At 42.0% G+C, this 16623-nt stretch overlaps 1 protein-coding gene across 1 annotated transcript; it reads right to left on the bottom strand.

Annotated features, from left to right (window-relative positions):
- Positions 1-9045: 9045 nt before the first annotated feature.
- LOC126998315 (cilia- and flagella-associated protein 251-like) lies at positions 9046-14838 on the bottom strand (the record flags this gene model as incomplete). Its single annotated transcript, XM_050859801.1, has 2 exons — positions 9046-9056; positions 13650-14838. Coding segments are annotated over 2 exons (1200 nt in total), but the record flags the coding sequence as incomplete, so codon positions are not given.
- Positions 14839-16623: the final 1785 nt, after the last annotated feature.

The raw sequence follows: 16623 nt of genomic DNA, 5'->3' as shown, positions 1-16623 counted from the left end.
AGTCTTTGGGTGTTAAAACAAGATTAACTGTAAAGGATGTGATGCGCATCTTATTGACCAAGGTTAAAATATGAAAGTGTAAGCAACTCCGAGGTTGCAAATAGTAAGGATTTTACGTCTAAATCGCAAAGGATAAGGAAAACATCCGACATTAAGGGTCAAGAAAAGATTTCTGAACATCAGAAGATAGTTTTTTGTTTTTATTTACGTTTTCGCCTGTGGCGCCGTTAGGCTATTTTAGTTGATAGGGCCTGACGGTCGGACCCAACCCGCTGTGACGCAGGCAAGTGTTTATAGTGGTGCCATCGTTTCTTGGCTCATTCTGCCTCCCGGAACTCATTCTTGATTCACTTTGACAGTTCTTCTAATGTCGGGGTTTGATGGGTGTTTTTCTGGACAGCATGTGGGTAGTCTTAGGCCACTCGGCGTTGACTGAAAAATCCCAGGTGGTAGCGGCGGATTCGAACCCGCATTTTCCATGACGAGACGAACGCAGGGCCCACACGCTAACCACTCAGCCACCGCCTTCCCAAGTCAGAAACATTCCAAAGAGTACAATAACATCTGTGAATGCAACTATAGGTGCGTTTACACTGACGCACTTTTTTGTTACGGCCTGTTACGGCGTGGGCCGCACGAAAGACGCAAGCGAGGTGGCGCGGTGAGAGGAAACATGACTAGTATTGTGCGGCGTCCCTCGTTTTCGTGCGGTGTGTTACGGCGTGTTGTTGCGGTAATGTTGCGGTGTCTAGCGCAGTGTCACATCGGTAGCGCGGTGTTTCCCGCTTTTGCTGGCGCGGTTTCATACGGCATGGCACGGCCTCTTGCGGGTGATTGCGGTGTGTCGCGGGTAGCTTGCGGTGTTGTTGCGGGTAGCTTGCGGTGTTGTTGCGGAGTGATCGCACATGTGCATGAAACACGACATGGAACGATGCATGATTGTTGCACATGGGTATATATAGAGGTCTGACAAGCACATGCCTCATTCTTTTGCCAGCCAGCATACAGTATGGACATCCAGTGCGTCTCACCCCAGGAGACAGAGAGATTTTTGGCAGCTGTACTATGTATTTGCGCAGTCCAGGTCGTCTACGAGTGGAGAAGAAGACGTATTGCAGTACCACACCCACCAGAACGATTGCGAAGAAAGGACAGCAGGGCAGGGCGGTTATGGAGTCGGGAGTGGCTGACACGGCGACAATTATATGGAAACTACGACCACCTGCTACAAGAACTGAACAGAGAGGACCCCGAAGGACACAAGAATTTCCTACGCATCTACCCAGAATTGTTCCAGGAGATGGTTGAGAGGCTGACGCCCATTTTAAAGAAGGAAGATACTAGAATGCGGAATGCACAAGAGGTGGGACTTAAGTTGGCGGTCACTCTCCGGCACTTGGCAACTGGGAACGACTATTCAAGTCTCCAATACAGCTTCAGAGTCTCCAAGGCTTCCATATGCCGGTTTATCCCGATAGTTTGCGATGCCATTATCGACACCTACAAACCAGAAGTAATGAAGTGCCCCAAGTCACCAGAAGAATGGAAGAACGTAGCACAACAATTCGCCTCAAAGTGGAACTACTTCAATTGTGTGGGAGCCCTGGATGGGAAGCATGTCGCAATAAAAAAAACCAGAGGTGGAGGGTCACTGTACTTTAATTACAAAAAGTTCAACAGCATCGTCCTCATGGCCCTCTCCGATGCAAATTACAAGTTCTTGTACATCGACGTTGGTGCAGAAGGAAGCGCTGGGGATGGAGGTACCTGGCAGATGACCACCCTGGCCAGGGCCATCAATAACAACCGTGCACACTTCCCTCATGACACAACTCTGCCTAACGACGACGAACCCATCCCCTACCACATAGTCGCCGACGATGCCTTCGCTCTCGAGACGTGGATGATGAAACCCTACTCCCACAAATCACAAGAGCCTACCGAACGAATATACAGCTACAGACTATCTCGCGCTCGTCGTGTGGTGGAAAACGCATTCGGGCTGTTACAGATGAGATGGCGAATCTTCGGAAGGACTATGCAACAAGATGTCTCTGTTTGCAAGAAGCTAACAATGTGTGCATGTGTCCTGCATAACCTGACACTGCAACACTACCCAATTGCTCGCACTGCTGTCGACCATGAGGACCAAGGGCATGATGTCGTCCCTGGTACTTGGAGGGAGGAGTCACAGAACCTCATGGTACAACTCATGGCTAGAAGGGGACCGAACTACAAACGGCGAGCGAAGGCAGTCAGAGATTACCTGGCCCAGTACTACTCATCGGATGCAGGCGCAGTGGAATGGCAGGAGCGAATGGTATTTCCTCGAGGACGACCTTGTCCTGACAACTAGGGGACACACACACACACACACACACACACACACACACACACACACACACACACACACACCTATATATATATATATATATATATATATATATATATATATATATATATATATATATATATATATATATATATATATATAAAATCCAACCCAACCAGTGGATGTACATAATCGTAAATAAAGTTTATGATGTACTTAACCTTGTTTGATACTCCCATATTTACGTATTGTCTGATAGCCATATTATTGTGATAGATATAAAATAGAATAAAGAGAGGCTAATAGTTACTGCAGCACAACTACAGGTGTTGATTTTAATCATTTTATTAGCATACGAACAGAATCCAGGATAAGATGTGGCATATAAATTTCCTTTCAGTGGATTCTCAGCGACTAAGCGGAGCTTCTGCATGGGTACTATTTATACCTTTTGGTGTGACATCATTATCTGCACATCGCGTGATTTTCAAAGCATCTCAGTGGCTGACGGCAGCCAATGAGGCGCTCTGAAAATCACGCAATGTTTTTTTGCTGTGACGTCACTGTACATCAGCCAATGAATGCTCCTAAAAACTACGTCATGTCCCTGGCTCTCTGTTATTGGTTAATTGTCACCGCCTACCAACCAACGTGAACGAAAAGTTTCTACCAATATCACCATGTTTCATTAATGATCGCACGCAAATGTACGTCTCTGTTCTCTGGACCCAACTGCTTGTCTTTAAGATACAGTAATTATTTCCATCATTATAAACATACTCCATTAATAATATTATACTGGTACTCATACCTGTACAACTACACCCGACTGCATGCCTTCATTTGTTTCATTTTATTTCATATTTCATCTTTCTGATATCATATTATTTGCTGTCATCTTTTTGGCCATGTTATTTCATTATTCAAGTTTATAGGTCAGAAACATATGGACATATATTTGGTCATAACAAAAAAAAAGGGACAAAGAAATGCAATTAGATTCTTCAACACATTTATTCATAAATCCAATAAAGATAGATGGGCTTACAAATTCAATATACATTTCATTATTGTAAATATACTTGATTGTGTTTGTGTTGATGCAGTACGTGTTTCACTGTGTGGTGTCGATCTTCTTGTCATCCTTCCGATGAGGGGTGACGGGCAGATTGCAGGCAATGATGAATTATGAGGCAGTTGTCTTTGGTGTATCCAGACTTGCGCCAGGGGTAGGTGGTGGCCCCTCAGGGGTAGCAGGCATCTCCAACATGTTGGTGAGGGTATGCACAAGTGGTGACAGCCCAGTTGATGAGTTGCAGGGATTGACTGGTGTGGACCGCCCATTGATGAAGGATGGCGTCGGCTGTGTATAACCCTGCTGCTGCTGTGGGTGGTGTTGTTGAGGGATGTATGGGTAGTACATTTGTTGTGGCAGGCGGTGATGTGAGATCCACTGCTGCTGTTGTGATGGTGTAGGAATCGGTTGGGGAGCTAAAGTCACTGGTTCCGTCTGCGTCCCTTTGGGTGTTTGATTTTGCGGCAAGTTTATGGGCATCCCCCGAGCCAAAGCTGCTTTCTCCGTAGCATTTTCTTCTTTGGGGCCCGCCAGTTTGTGAATCGTAGTGATGACTGTGTTGAAGAAGGGCTGCTGGTATTCTTCTGGCACGAACTCGAGGTGTTCCTTGATGTATTGGACGAAGACGTTGATGGTACGCTGCTTCTTGCTTTGCCCTTCAGGGATCAGTTGGTTCATTCGATCCATAATTCTGCTGAGTTGCGAGTGGACTGCTTCTTCAGCCGAATCAGGTGTGCCAACACGTCGCTCCCCTCTCTCGGTCCTCCTCTGCTTCAGCAGTCGCTTCCTCCGCTGAATCGAAGTTACAGAGAGGCCCGACATGTCACCACTGGATGATTCTCCGCCTATTTCCATTGTTGGTGTGGCGCCGTCAGGTGCAGGTGAGAACCGCTCGCTTGGTATTGTTGGTTCGTGGCTGATGTGACCGCCCAGGAATCCCCACATTGACATTACTTCTTCCTCCCGTGTTGTTCGTTGTCGTGCTGCCGCCCCGCTCTTGTTCTCCTTCTTCTCTATTTTTCCGAAGTCGGTTCGCCGTGCCTCGAAATATTTGCGTATTTGATGAAAGGTACAGTTTTCGAATTCCCGTGCCAGTTCCCTCCAAAGTTCCTCCTTCGCCCTTGGATTCGACCATTGCTTGTCCCGCTTGTCGTATAAAGTAGGGTGTTCCTTGACGAATTCGGCGATCTGCTCCTTCTGCTCTTGCGTAAACTTGTAGTCTGATATTTCCTTCTTACTGAGGCGGTATCGTTTCTTGGGCTGCACGGTATCACTCAGGCCTGCGATGTCCTGATGCTCGATGTTGGATAGGCTGACCTCAGGGAGCAGCTCTTCCGCGGGTTCAGACCTCTCCTCCGGTTCTGCAGGCTGGGTGTCCTGGGAATCCTGGCTTGCCTGGGGCCCCTGAGTGGGCATAGGGGTGGTCCGCCTACGAGGCATCTGGGTGGTAAAGTGGAGCGAAAATGGCTGGTAAAGTGTGTCGTCTGGCTGTCAGAGCGCGAATGATGCACCGATGCCTGTCAGCACCCTTTTATACGCCTCCCTCCCCAGGCGGCACTCGACAACGTTCCCAACAGTCCCCTAGGAAGGCGCCGCACGGACATCGCACGCACCCCGCAGGCCCCGCAAGATTTATGAATCATGTATGAAGACGTCGTAACACTCTCGCACGGGCGCCGCAAGACGCCGTGCCAGCACACCGTAACACTCCCGCACGGATTGCATGAAGCCGCTCAAGGCCGTGCGTGTCACGGTTTGGCGCGGACCCGTGCGGACCCGTGCGGTTTCTTGCGGGGTTTGTTTAGAGGCCGCACCACTCCGCTTACGGTTTCGTGCGGCGTCATCAAGCCGCACGGTACCGCACGAAAATTTGAAATGTTTTAAAATCTGAGCGGCGCCGTACGGATTTGGCGCGCCGCAACAGATGCCGCCAGCGTCATGGGCACGCTTTGTTGCGACTTTAGGGCGACATTGGTGCGGCCCACGCCGTAACAGGCCGTAACAAAAAAGTGCGTATAGACACTTATATTTATGTATAAATTTGCATATTTCCAATATACATTATCGAGGTGAAACCGGAAGGCATCCTAAAAATTTTGGTAGCGTTAGTTGTTAGATAATTAATTGATGTTCCAAGCTTATAACTTGATATTTTAGAATACATGTTCAATACAATAATACGCAATATTAGAAAATACAAGAATGGCATGCTAGTAGGCATCTCCCGTTTTGTTTTAGGGACAATATTAGGGACATTTCCTCAGTGACAACCTTTCTCTGCCTCGCCTACCGTAAAACAGATTTGCACCCCTGTATTTGAGCTATGAACACCAAACAGTCTCTTGTGTATGATTGCAGTTTTCTGCAGTAACGTCAAGGTGGGTTGGGGTGAAAATTCTGTTAACTCGTAAACTCTTGACAAGTTTAAACTAACAAGGACTATTAAGATGAATATTGAACTCAGTGTGAACAAGCCCATGAAATGGATCCTGACATGTCCTTTCATCTCCTCCACTTTATCATTTTTTATTCCTCCTCTTCCTCCTCCTCCTCTTCCTGCTCCTCTTCCATAATTCACCAGCCCTGAGGAGCACAACTTTTCTCCTGTCAGAAAGTTTGACAGTAAAACTCAGGGAGGCGGCTGAGAGAGCTTAGCGATTTTTACTTTTCTGACATTTGCTCTTTACTCTGAGCGAGCGGACGAACGAAGTAAACAACCACCAAACAGAGAATGGAGTGGCACAGGAACAACCACTCCGATGGTAACCAAGAATAACCCAACCGAAAGAATAAAAACAGAATATAACAAAAGCAACGGATATCCAGAAAAAAAGTAACTTCGGCAAAACAGGAACGACCAAAGCAAGAACTTGCGGAACGGTTCAGGTTAGATTACAAATACAGTAACAAATCGACAGAAAAAAATGAAGATAATTCCCTCCCCCCCCAAAAAAAAGCATAGGTAAATAAATAATAAAATGCAATGACAATGGGAATGACAAACTTACCTGTGTTACTTTCTTGGTGTCTGTATTTCCATCTATAAAAAGAGTTCAAGGTCTAAGTTTCTCTCTCTCTCTCTCTCTCTCTCTCTCTCTCTCTCTCTCTCTCTCTCTCTCTCTCTCTCTCTCTCTCTCTCTCTCTCTCTCTCTCTCTCTCTCTCTCTCTCTCTCTCTCTCTCTCTCTCTCTCTCTCTCTCTCTCTCTCTCTCTCTCTCTCTCTCTCTCTCTCTCCCCCCACCCCCCACCACTAATGCCAGATGAAGTACTGTGCGCGTCGGCCGTAATTTAGTTTTTTTTTCTACTTCCATTGCCGTGTTGCCGTTATTCACGTATCCTGGAGATTAGGTCTTCCCGGTGAGAGAGAGAGAGAGAGAGAGAGAGAGAGAGAGAGAGAGAGAGAGAGAGAGAGGTGCCTAGGGACATATGAATGGGGACGAGAGGTGGGTGGATTGGATGAAGGAAGGAGAGAGAGAAAAGGGCTCATAAGGGAGTGTGAGTTGTAGAGGCTAGAAATTACGACTAGGAGGAGGAGGAGGAGGAGGAGGAGGGGTGAAGTGAAAGAGAGGGAAGAGGATTAAATTGGGGGAAGAGGAAGGAAGATAGAGAGATGCGTGTATTGGAGGGGAAGGAAATGAAAAGGAAGAGGAAAGAAGATAGAGAGATGAGTTTAGAAGTATTGGAAGGGAAGGAAATGAAAAGGAAGAGGAAGGAAGAGGAAGAGCAAGGAAGAGAGGGGAATAGGATGGTATGTTATGGGTAGAAAAAGAGGGTTGGAAGGGAAGGGTATGAAATTTAGGTGAACAGAAAGAAGAGGAAATATGTAACAAATCGAAATGAAACGAAAGGAAAAAAAACGTTATGTAAGATTACGAAAGAAAAACGACGTAAATGATTTTCTTGGTGAAAGAGAATATTATATATAGGAAGAAGAGAACGAGGAACGTTCATAGGAGGCTTATAAGAAGGCTGATGGTCTTGGGAATATTAAGACATCAACAGAAGGAATGAAAATGCTCGTTGAAGAAAAAGGTATTGGTTGATGTAAGACGTAAAGGTGACACGCTGTTCCTCGAAGTGTTACTGAGGTTGTAAGGAAGTTTGGGAAGTTATTGTTTACCAGGAAGGTTCGGAATTAAAGATTGGTAGAAAGATTTTTGAAGTGACGAAAGGAAAAGTTGATTTCGATGTTAACAAAACGTATTATCGGTGGTAATAACGAATATTGGTTTGGTGGGCGTTGTTTGGAAAGATCGGGATATGAAGGTCCTTGGACGATCAACAAATACGTTAGACATACTGTGGAAAAATATTAGGATCTTGACAAAACTCATATGTAGAGGAAACAGAATCCTATCCTTTTGATATGAAATAAGGAAAATACTTTCGTTCATGATTAAAAAAAAAAAAGTTCCGGCTTTCATGTTTTATTTCAAGAATCACTGCAGAAAATAACTATTGCTTTTGAAGCGTTCTCGAAAAGATTAAGGGTATAAACAAAAGTAATGAGATTTTCCGAGATAGATGTAGCATAATGGAAAAAGCTTCCAATGCGGTATTTTGATATTGGGCCTTTGTGTTGTATTTTAATAGTGGGCCTGTGTTTTGAGAGAGAGAGAGACCAGATGAGTTATTGTAATTTAGAAAGAAAATTATTCAACAAAGATTTAATATGCAGAATTGAATGTGATAGATAGGAAAGCAAACAAGAACACACACACACACACACACACACACACACACACACACACACACACGGCATGGCCTCTACCGTATAACCACCACCACTGTAAAATACTCCACTCTTAAGGAAGCAAAATGGCTCGTAAGCATCTTTTTTTCTTCATCTGATCTAAACTTGTTACTAATATTTTTTGTTTACTATTTATTTTTTATTGAGTGAAGTCCTGCAAGTTATAATGCTCGAAATGTCTTTTCTTGATGTTTTCTTCTTTCCTCTTTTTTTCAGTGTTTTTGTTTGTACTCGGCACTTGGTAAATTATTTTCTGATGATAGTCGGTTTGCATTAATGCCAGCTTTCCACTTTTTAATTATCTTTAACTTAATATTTATTGATTATTGTGAGGGTTCCTACTACTAATTAGCACTATTACTAAGGATGATCATATCTTATTTTATTTCTTGATCCTTTGAGTTCATCGCATGCACGTGCTTGTATGTTTAAGTGATCGATGTACATCTACCTGACAATGCCTGACTAAGGTAAATTTTAGGTGGTTCTCTACTTAATCTCCTAAGAAGACCTACGGGAACATATTCTCTCCCTCTGTACCAGGGATACTCAACTATTATGAGCAAAGGTCCAGTTTGGCGACTTCAAATGTATGCAAAGGTTCGGATAAATACTGTAACTGGACTTCAGGGTACAAAATATAATTAAATAGCATGAATGTCCTGGTGATGGATTCTTGCAAGTGTATTTCCTCGATTTACTGTAGGGCCTATAGTTAGTCGAGGCAATACACTTGCAAGAATTCATCGCCAGGACATTCATGTTATTTAATTATATTTTCTACTCCTGGAGCCTGGGGTTCAGCTACAACACTCAGAAGGTCCGGATTCGAGCCGCGGGCCGCCAGTTGAGTAGCCCTGCACTATACGCTAAGCTACTGAAACTATTAACTTGAGACTGTTGAGAGACAGGGAACACAGAGTGAGGCGTGTGCATTTGACAGCGGCTAAGGCGAGTAATGTTTACCTGGCGTAACTGTTAGCCATAAATCCCCATCACCAAAGAGGGAAGCATATACGTTTGGTTGGTCTCCACATGGATAGTATCGCTCAGTTCCGTGCAGAGAAGAATAACAAAACATTGAAGAGAGGAAAAACCTACCACATAAAAGTCATAGGACAACTCAATGTGCAAAGAGACACAAGATATTTGTTACATCATTAAATATGGTAAACAGAGAGGACCGTGGGTGTAGCGCATTTCATTTTGCCCCCATGTGTTTCCCTCCTAATTCTAATATCCGCCTCACACGTGATGCCTCTCCGCCTTCATTACTTGGGTCGGAAGGGAATTTGTCGCCATTAGTGTCGGTGCTGGTGCTTCGAATTCCGATGTGCGGGATATGCCGGTATTGTGGTGGTGGTGGTGGTAGTGTGGCGGTGGTAGTGGTGGTGCTGGTCTAAGTGCACCTTTTTTTAGTGAATGCGGAAAAAGGCTATTGACATTTTTTAGTATTATCGCCATCACCATGTAGAATAGAAGGAAAAGGAAGAGATAGGAGAGTACAGTAAGCGGGAATGTGAAAAAAGTATGCGTGTTTGAGGCAAATGGAAAAGGAAATGTAGAAAAAGATGGATGACAAAAAGGAAATTTGTTTGTGCAAGAAATAGAAGGAAAAGGAAACTGTAAGGAGAATTAAAAGACCTTTATAAGTGATTGGTTGGAAGAAAATCGTATAGAGAAAAAAGTGCTATCCCATGCACGATTCTACCTATGATATATTTTCCCTTAATTGCTTTCTTTCACAAAAAAATGACACGGCTAGCGAGCGAGAGAGAGAGAGAGAGAGAGAGAGAATGATCCATATAACATGATGCAATAAATATTATTTTCCTCACGAGCATCTCCTTATTAATCATAATATTCTCTGAAATGTAATTATAACTCAATTCAACTTCTTTAACAAACGAGGCAAGCTGTCATGCGCTACTCGCCTTTAATAATGAATTACCACGATAATGAATAATATGCTCGTTATGCCGAGAAAGAGAAGTTTACAGGTATGCCCTGCCTAATATGTACTTACGACGTGTTGATTACAGGAGTGTGCAGTAATATATTGTTTGTGTGTGTGTGTGTGTGTGTGTGTGTGTGTGTGTGTGTGTGTGTGTGTGTGTGTGCGCGTGCGTGCGTGCGTGCGTGCATGCGTGCGCGCGCGCGCTCGCTCCCTTCATAGTAATCTGTTTACTTATAACTAAACTATTGTTTCTGATGTTTTTGTTATTATTGCTATCATTATTTTTTTTTTAGAATTATTATTATTATTATTATTATTATTATTATTATTATTATTATTATTATTATTATTATTATTATTATTATTATTATTATTATTATTATTATTATTATTATTATACTGAACTACTTATATATATATATGACTTTTCTTTCAGATGATAAATTTATTCATTTTGCTTTATTTTTATTTTGGGGGTTTGATTTCGTCTTTCCCTGTAGGTATATTATACCTACTTTTTTCAATTTACATTTTTTTTTGTGTGTGTTATTTGAATGTTTAACAAAAGGTCAAATTATACTTCAACTTTTTCATGTATCTTTCCTGTATTTAATTTCTTTGTCTTGAATGTTGTTCAGCTCACTCGTGAACTGTATTCATAAGATTTTATTCTGTTTCGTTTGAGAGAGATTCTGTATTCCGTTTTGTTTCAGGAGTGATAATAGGCAAGGTTTGTTGCTAGAAATTTGATAGAAAGCACTTTTTATATTTTTCTCGATTCCATAGTTAAATTTTGTCCTTTTTTACAATAATCGTGTTATATGGCAGGTATAAATCAAGTATTTCAGCAGCAAAGTCTGTTTTTCACAAGAATATAAATTTAGAGGTACTCTCACAGCATAAATATAGAACGTTACACTGGCAATTTTTAATGTCTGAAACAAATGCATTATAGGAACATTATTTTTCAACATTGTTCACCCAGTGCCTTCAACAGTTTTTGTGACGCGTAAAACTTATTTATCTTCCCTTTACCTTCACAACTTTAGGTGACGCGTATTAATGTAGAAATCTTTTCTTTTTTTAGGTACGTTGCTCGCGGTGCTCGTGTGTCCAGGGCTTGTAAAGGTGAGCCATTCACGACTCAGGTGTGTTGGTGGCACGTAACACCATCACAGGTTTTGTGCCTTTTCTTATATTGATCATTATGGAATTAAATTCTAGGGCCAAGAGCTAGAAGGCTAGTTAAGAGACCAGGTTTCCTAACGCTCCGTTGACAATGGCCTTTATAGCATTGATAGAAACGGAAATTTCCAGTTCAGTGGTTGGCTTATCTCAAAAAAGCCGTTTTTTGACATTGGCTTCTCTAACTCTTGATCCTAAAATTTGAGTGTCCACTTCCATTTCCATAAAATATATGGTTATACAAGTTAGTTTTACGAACTCATTGTCATTTTGTATTTGTCTTTTATGAAGAAGAAAAATACGTATAGTGTTTCCATTTAACACAAACACACACACACACACACACACACACACACACACACACACACACACACACACACACACACACACACAGTTACATTTTTTTAATGATTCAGTTAGGTGCTTATACTCTTTTACTTAATATAGACTTTTTTCCGTGTATATTTAGCCTGAGACATTCATAGATTTACTCTGGGCTTGTTCGTCATTATCCATATTCCCGATAAAAGGTACCTCTTTCCCCTCTTCACCCTCCTCCTCCTCCTCCTCCTCCTCCTCCTCCTCCTCCACTTTCTTCTCCTCCTCCTCCTCCGCCTCCTTTTTACCACTAACTTCAATAGCATCTCCCTGCTCATTCTATTCTTCACACGTGCACTTCTTTTCTTACTCCATTCTTTCCTTCATCCTCCAATAACGTTTTCTTTTCGTTCATCCTTTCTCTTCATTCTTCTGTCCAATACCACCCCTGTCACCTCCTCTACCTCTGTTTCTCTCTCCCTCTATTTTTCTCTTCCTCTTTTTTTGTCCCTCTCACCCTTCCCCTCCCTCTCCCTCCCACTACCTTTTCCTCGCACCTCTTTTGACAGACTATTTCACAGTCCTTTACTCTCGAAGACATTCCGATTCAACCCGAAGATTTTATCACAAAGGTTAAATGGCCCTGTGAGGAGGAAACATGTATGCGTGGAAAATCAGGCAACGTAAAGGCTGTTTGCTTAGTACGAGGCTGCAAAACTTAATGATTTAATCTAATTGTTAGTGTGAGAGAGAGAGAGAGAGAGAGAGAGAGAGAGAGAGAGAGAGAGAGAGAGGCCAAACGATACACAGTTAAAATAAACAGAAATATATGTCAAAAGAGAGGACGAAGCGTTGAAATAATAGAATAAAGAGCGAGAAGGGTGTTGGGAAAAAAGTAAGAAAGGGTCGAATGGGGAAAGGAGAAAAAGTTTGGGAAATAAAATCAAGAATGGATGGAAGTTAGCAGTTCTCTTAGAAGGTACGGAGGAGGAGAAATAATTATAGCAAGAGGAGGAGGAGGAGGAGGAGGAGGAATAGGAAGACAAGAAAGAAGTGGAGAGGAAAAAGCGGGGACGATAGATATTGGACAGGCAAGTTAGGGTTATGTTTGGTACTATTGCATGTGTGTGTGTGTGTGTGTATGTGTGTGTGTGTGTGTGTGTGTGTGTGTGTGTGTGTGTGTGTGTGTGTGTGTGTGTGTGTGTGTGTGAGGAAAGGATACGACGGGTAAACACGAGGAATAGGAAAACACACACACACACACACACACACACACCGGTTCGAGAAAGTTTCGTCGATATTTTGTCATATGGAAGAGTTACGAGCGTGGGATTGTGACCCTCCCAATGGTGCTGGAGAAGAGGAGGAGGAAGAGGAGGAGGTGGAGGAGTGGTTGGGATAGTAGTGATACGATACAGCCCAGCATCGTGTATGATGTCATCACTTTATAAAAATTTAACGCAAATCATCTTGAAGGTTTTATTAGGGTTGTGCTGATGCTATTATTTATATCGATAACGAAACCAAAACCGTAACTCATTAGTGAACCGATACCGATACACCGATACTTTGCCACAACTACTTCGTAAACTGAGATAGGTTTTTATACTTCGTCACTACGCTTGGCAGGCAGGAGCTCTTATTTCGGAAACAGTGTTCTTAATATCTTCTCAGCAAATGACTTTCTAGGTAACTCTCAATTTTGTCCTAGTAGCTCTTTAATATCCTACATACATCTGACGTAAGAGAAAATGGGCCTGTAATTATCCTGTCTTTCTGTAATCTTTCGTTAAAACGGGCGTGACGTCAGCCATTCGAACCAGTATATCGTTTACCCTATATAAAACTGCATTTTTCTATACCCTTCAACGCCCATGGAGAAACTGCCCTGAACTTACCCAATACAGCTCGTACTGGGTCATCCCCTCGCGCCTCTCGCCAACTTTTGCCCAAGCATGACGAGATTTCTTCCCTAACTCAACACATTCACTTTTACGATATTTTTCCTTTCATCGACCTTCTTTCTTTGCCTTGTTTTCGAGGGTTTTCTCCGTTTCTTTTTTGTTCTTCATTTTCTTCTTCTTCTTCTTCTTCTTCTTCTTCTTCTTCTTCTTCTTCTTCTTCTTCTTCTTCTTCTTCTTCTTCTTCTTCTTCTTCTTCTTCTTCTTCTTCTTCTTCTTCTTCTTCTTCTTCTTCTTCTTCTTCTTCTTCTTCTTCTTCTTCTTCTTCTTCTTCTTCTTCTTCTTCTTCTTCTTCTTCTTCTTCTTCTTCTTCTTCTTCTTCTTCTTCTTCTTCTTCTTCTTCTTCTTCTTCTTCTTCTTCTTCTTCTTCTTCTTCTTCTTCTTCTTCTTCTTCTTCTTCTTCTTCTTCTTCTTCTTCTTCTTCTTCTTCTTCTTCTTCTTCTTCTTCTTCTTCTTCTTCTTCTTCTTCTTCTTCTTCTTCTTCTTCTTCTTCTTCTTCTTCTTCTTCTTCTTCTTCTTCTTCTTCTTCTTCTTCTTCTTCTTCTTCTTCTTCTTCTTCTTCTTCTTCTTCTTCTTCTTCTTCTTCTTCTTCTTCTTCTTCTTCTTCTTCTTCTTCTTCTTCTTCTTCTTCTTCTTCTTCTTCTTCTTCTTCTTCTTCTTCTTCTTCTTCTTCTTCTTCTTCTTCTTCTTCTTCTTCTTCTTCTTCTTCTTCTTCTTCTTCTTCTTCTTCTTCTTCTTCTTCTTCTTCTTCTTCTTCTTCTTCTTCTTCTTCTTCTTCTTCTTCTTCTTCTTCTTCTTCTTCTTCTTCTTCTTCTTCTTCTTCTTCTTCTTCTTCTTCTTCTTCTTCTTCTTCTTCTTCTTCTTCTTCTTCTTCTTCTTCTTCTTCTTCTTCTTCTTCTTCTTCTTCTTCTTCTTCTTCTTCTTCTTCTTCTTCTTCTTCTTCTTCTTCTTCTTCTTCTTCTTCTTCTTCTTCTTCTTCTTCTTCTTCTTCTTCTTCTTCTTCTTCTTCTTCTTCTTCTTCTTCTTCTTCTTCTTCTTCTTCTTCTTCTTCTTCTTCTTCTTCTTCTTCTTCTTCTTCTTCTTCTTCTTCTTCTTCTTCTTCTTCTTCTTCTTCTTCTTCTTCTTCTTCTTCTTCTTCTTCTTCTTCTTCTTCTTCTTCTTCTTCTTCTTCTTCTTCTTCTTCTTCTTCTTCTTCTTCTTCTTCTTCTTCTTCTTCTTCTTCTTCTTCTTCTTCTTCTTCTTCTTCTTCTTCTTCTTCTTCTTCTTCTTCTTCTTCTTCTTCTTCTTCTTCTTCTTCTTCTTCTTCTTCTTCTTCTTCTTCTTCTTCTTCTTCTTCTTCTTCTTCTTCTTCTTCTTCTTCTTCTTCTTCTTCTTCTTCTTCTTCTTCTTCTTCTTCTTCTTCTTCTTCTTCTTCTTCTTCTTCTTCTTCTTCTTCTTCTTCTTCTTCTTCTTCTTCTTCTTCTTCTTCTTCTTCTTCTTCTTCTTCTTCTTCTTCTTCTTCTTCTTCTTCTTCTTCTTCTTCTTCTTCTTCTTCTTCTTCTTCTTCTTCTTCTTCTTCTTCTTCTTCTTCTTACGTGCCTTTCCTCCTCGTTCTTGGTTCCTCCTCTTCACTTCTTTCCTCTCTTCATGTCCTCCTTAACGGCTGCCTTCACTCTTCGTCCTTCAAATTGCTTTTCTTCCCTCTCTCTCTCTCTCCCCATTCTCATTTATTTCCTCCTTTCACGTTGCTTCTCTTTACCCATTTTCCTTGATGTCCTTTTCCTTTCTTCTCTCCCGAACTCTTTTAGACCCCTCTTCAGAAAGTCGTTCACAAGTAAGCGGCGTCCCATACAGTTCAAGGGCCCTGCCAATCGCCATTAAGGGAAAAGGGACATTTAGTGAGACACTGACCCACGTATACTCTCTTGAAAGTACTGTTAGCGTCTCCTTTTTCTCGCTTGGTCCACGGTAAAGGTTCGCGTATGAGGACTTGGGGAAACTGAGGCTGTTCTCTGTCTTGGATGTATCGAAAGTCTGCGGTAATGGAGATGATTGTACGTTGAACTGGTCGTGGAGAGTGGCAAGGGTGCTGGTGGTGGAGAGGGGTAGTGGGAGATGATGTGCTGAGTGGTAAAGTGGATAGTCGGAAGAGTGGTCAAAGTGTTAAAAGGAGAAGTGTAAGATGACTTTTTGCCTTTTCTTTTTACCATTGTGTCTCTTACTATCAACTTTTTACTGAACAAGGACCTTCGAGTATTTTTGTTTCCTTTGCTTTTGTCCTTTTTAGCCGCCTCCTTTACTGTAAAAAAATATACATGCCTCTCTTTTATAATCTAGTCTATAAACTCTTCAGCCCTAATGTCATCACCTTCCTTTTTTCTCCTCTCTGCCGCTATCTTTAGTCTTTCTCTTCCTTATCTCCGGTCTTTTCCTAGCTCCTCATCGCTGCCCTTCCTCGTCTTTTATCTTTCTTTTTTTTTTCTTCCTCACTTTTTTTTATTCTTCTTCCTTATTCTCGTACTCCCTTTATCCACCTTTTTTCTCTCCCTTTTCCGGGTTTTGCCCATCTCCATCTCCCCCTTTTCCCTCCTTGTTTCATTACTTCAATACCTTCACTGTTTTCTATCATCATTCACTCCTGTCCGGTCTTCCGCCTCCCTCTTCATCAATTCACAACCGCTTTCTTTGATAATTTCTTCTTTCTATCCCTTAACCCTTCGTTCCATCCTCCTCCACCACCACCTCCTCCTCCTGTCTCAAATCCTTCACACTTGCTCATTCATTCTTTTTTATTGATCTTTCCTCCCCTTCTTGCCTTTCATATCTCCCTTCTGTTACTACTCCGCATTAAAACAAAGGAAAAATGAACATTCATTGCTATACGTACCAATGAAAATATAGAGCAAAAGTATAACAAAAATCTGTATTCATTTCTTTTAATGATAACGACAAAAGGCAGGGAGTGGGGGGGCGTGCCAACTTCCAGGTACATTTGCATCTGTTAATTATAGGAAAAACTGTACTAGGCATCATGACCCGGAACCCTGTTTTTGCTGTGTGCGCA

The sequence above is a fragment of the Eriocheir sinensis genome, chromosome 14 (assembly GCF_024679095.1).
Source record: "Eriocheir sinensis breed Jianghai 21 chromosome 14, ASM2467909v1, whole genome shotgun sequence".
Classification (NCBI taxonomy): Eukaryota; Metazoa; Arthropoda; class Malacostraca; order Decapoda; family Varunidae; genus Eriocheir; species Eriocheir sinensis.
The sequence above is the reverse complement of the archived record's forward strand: the minus strand, read 5'-3'. Positions and strand labels throughout refer to the sequence as shown.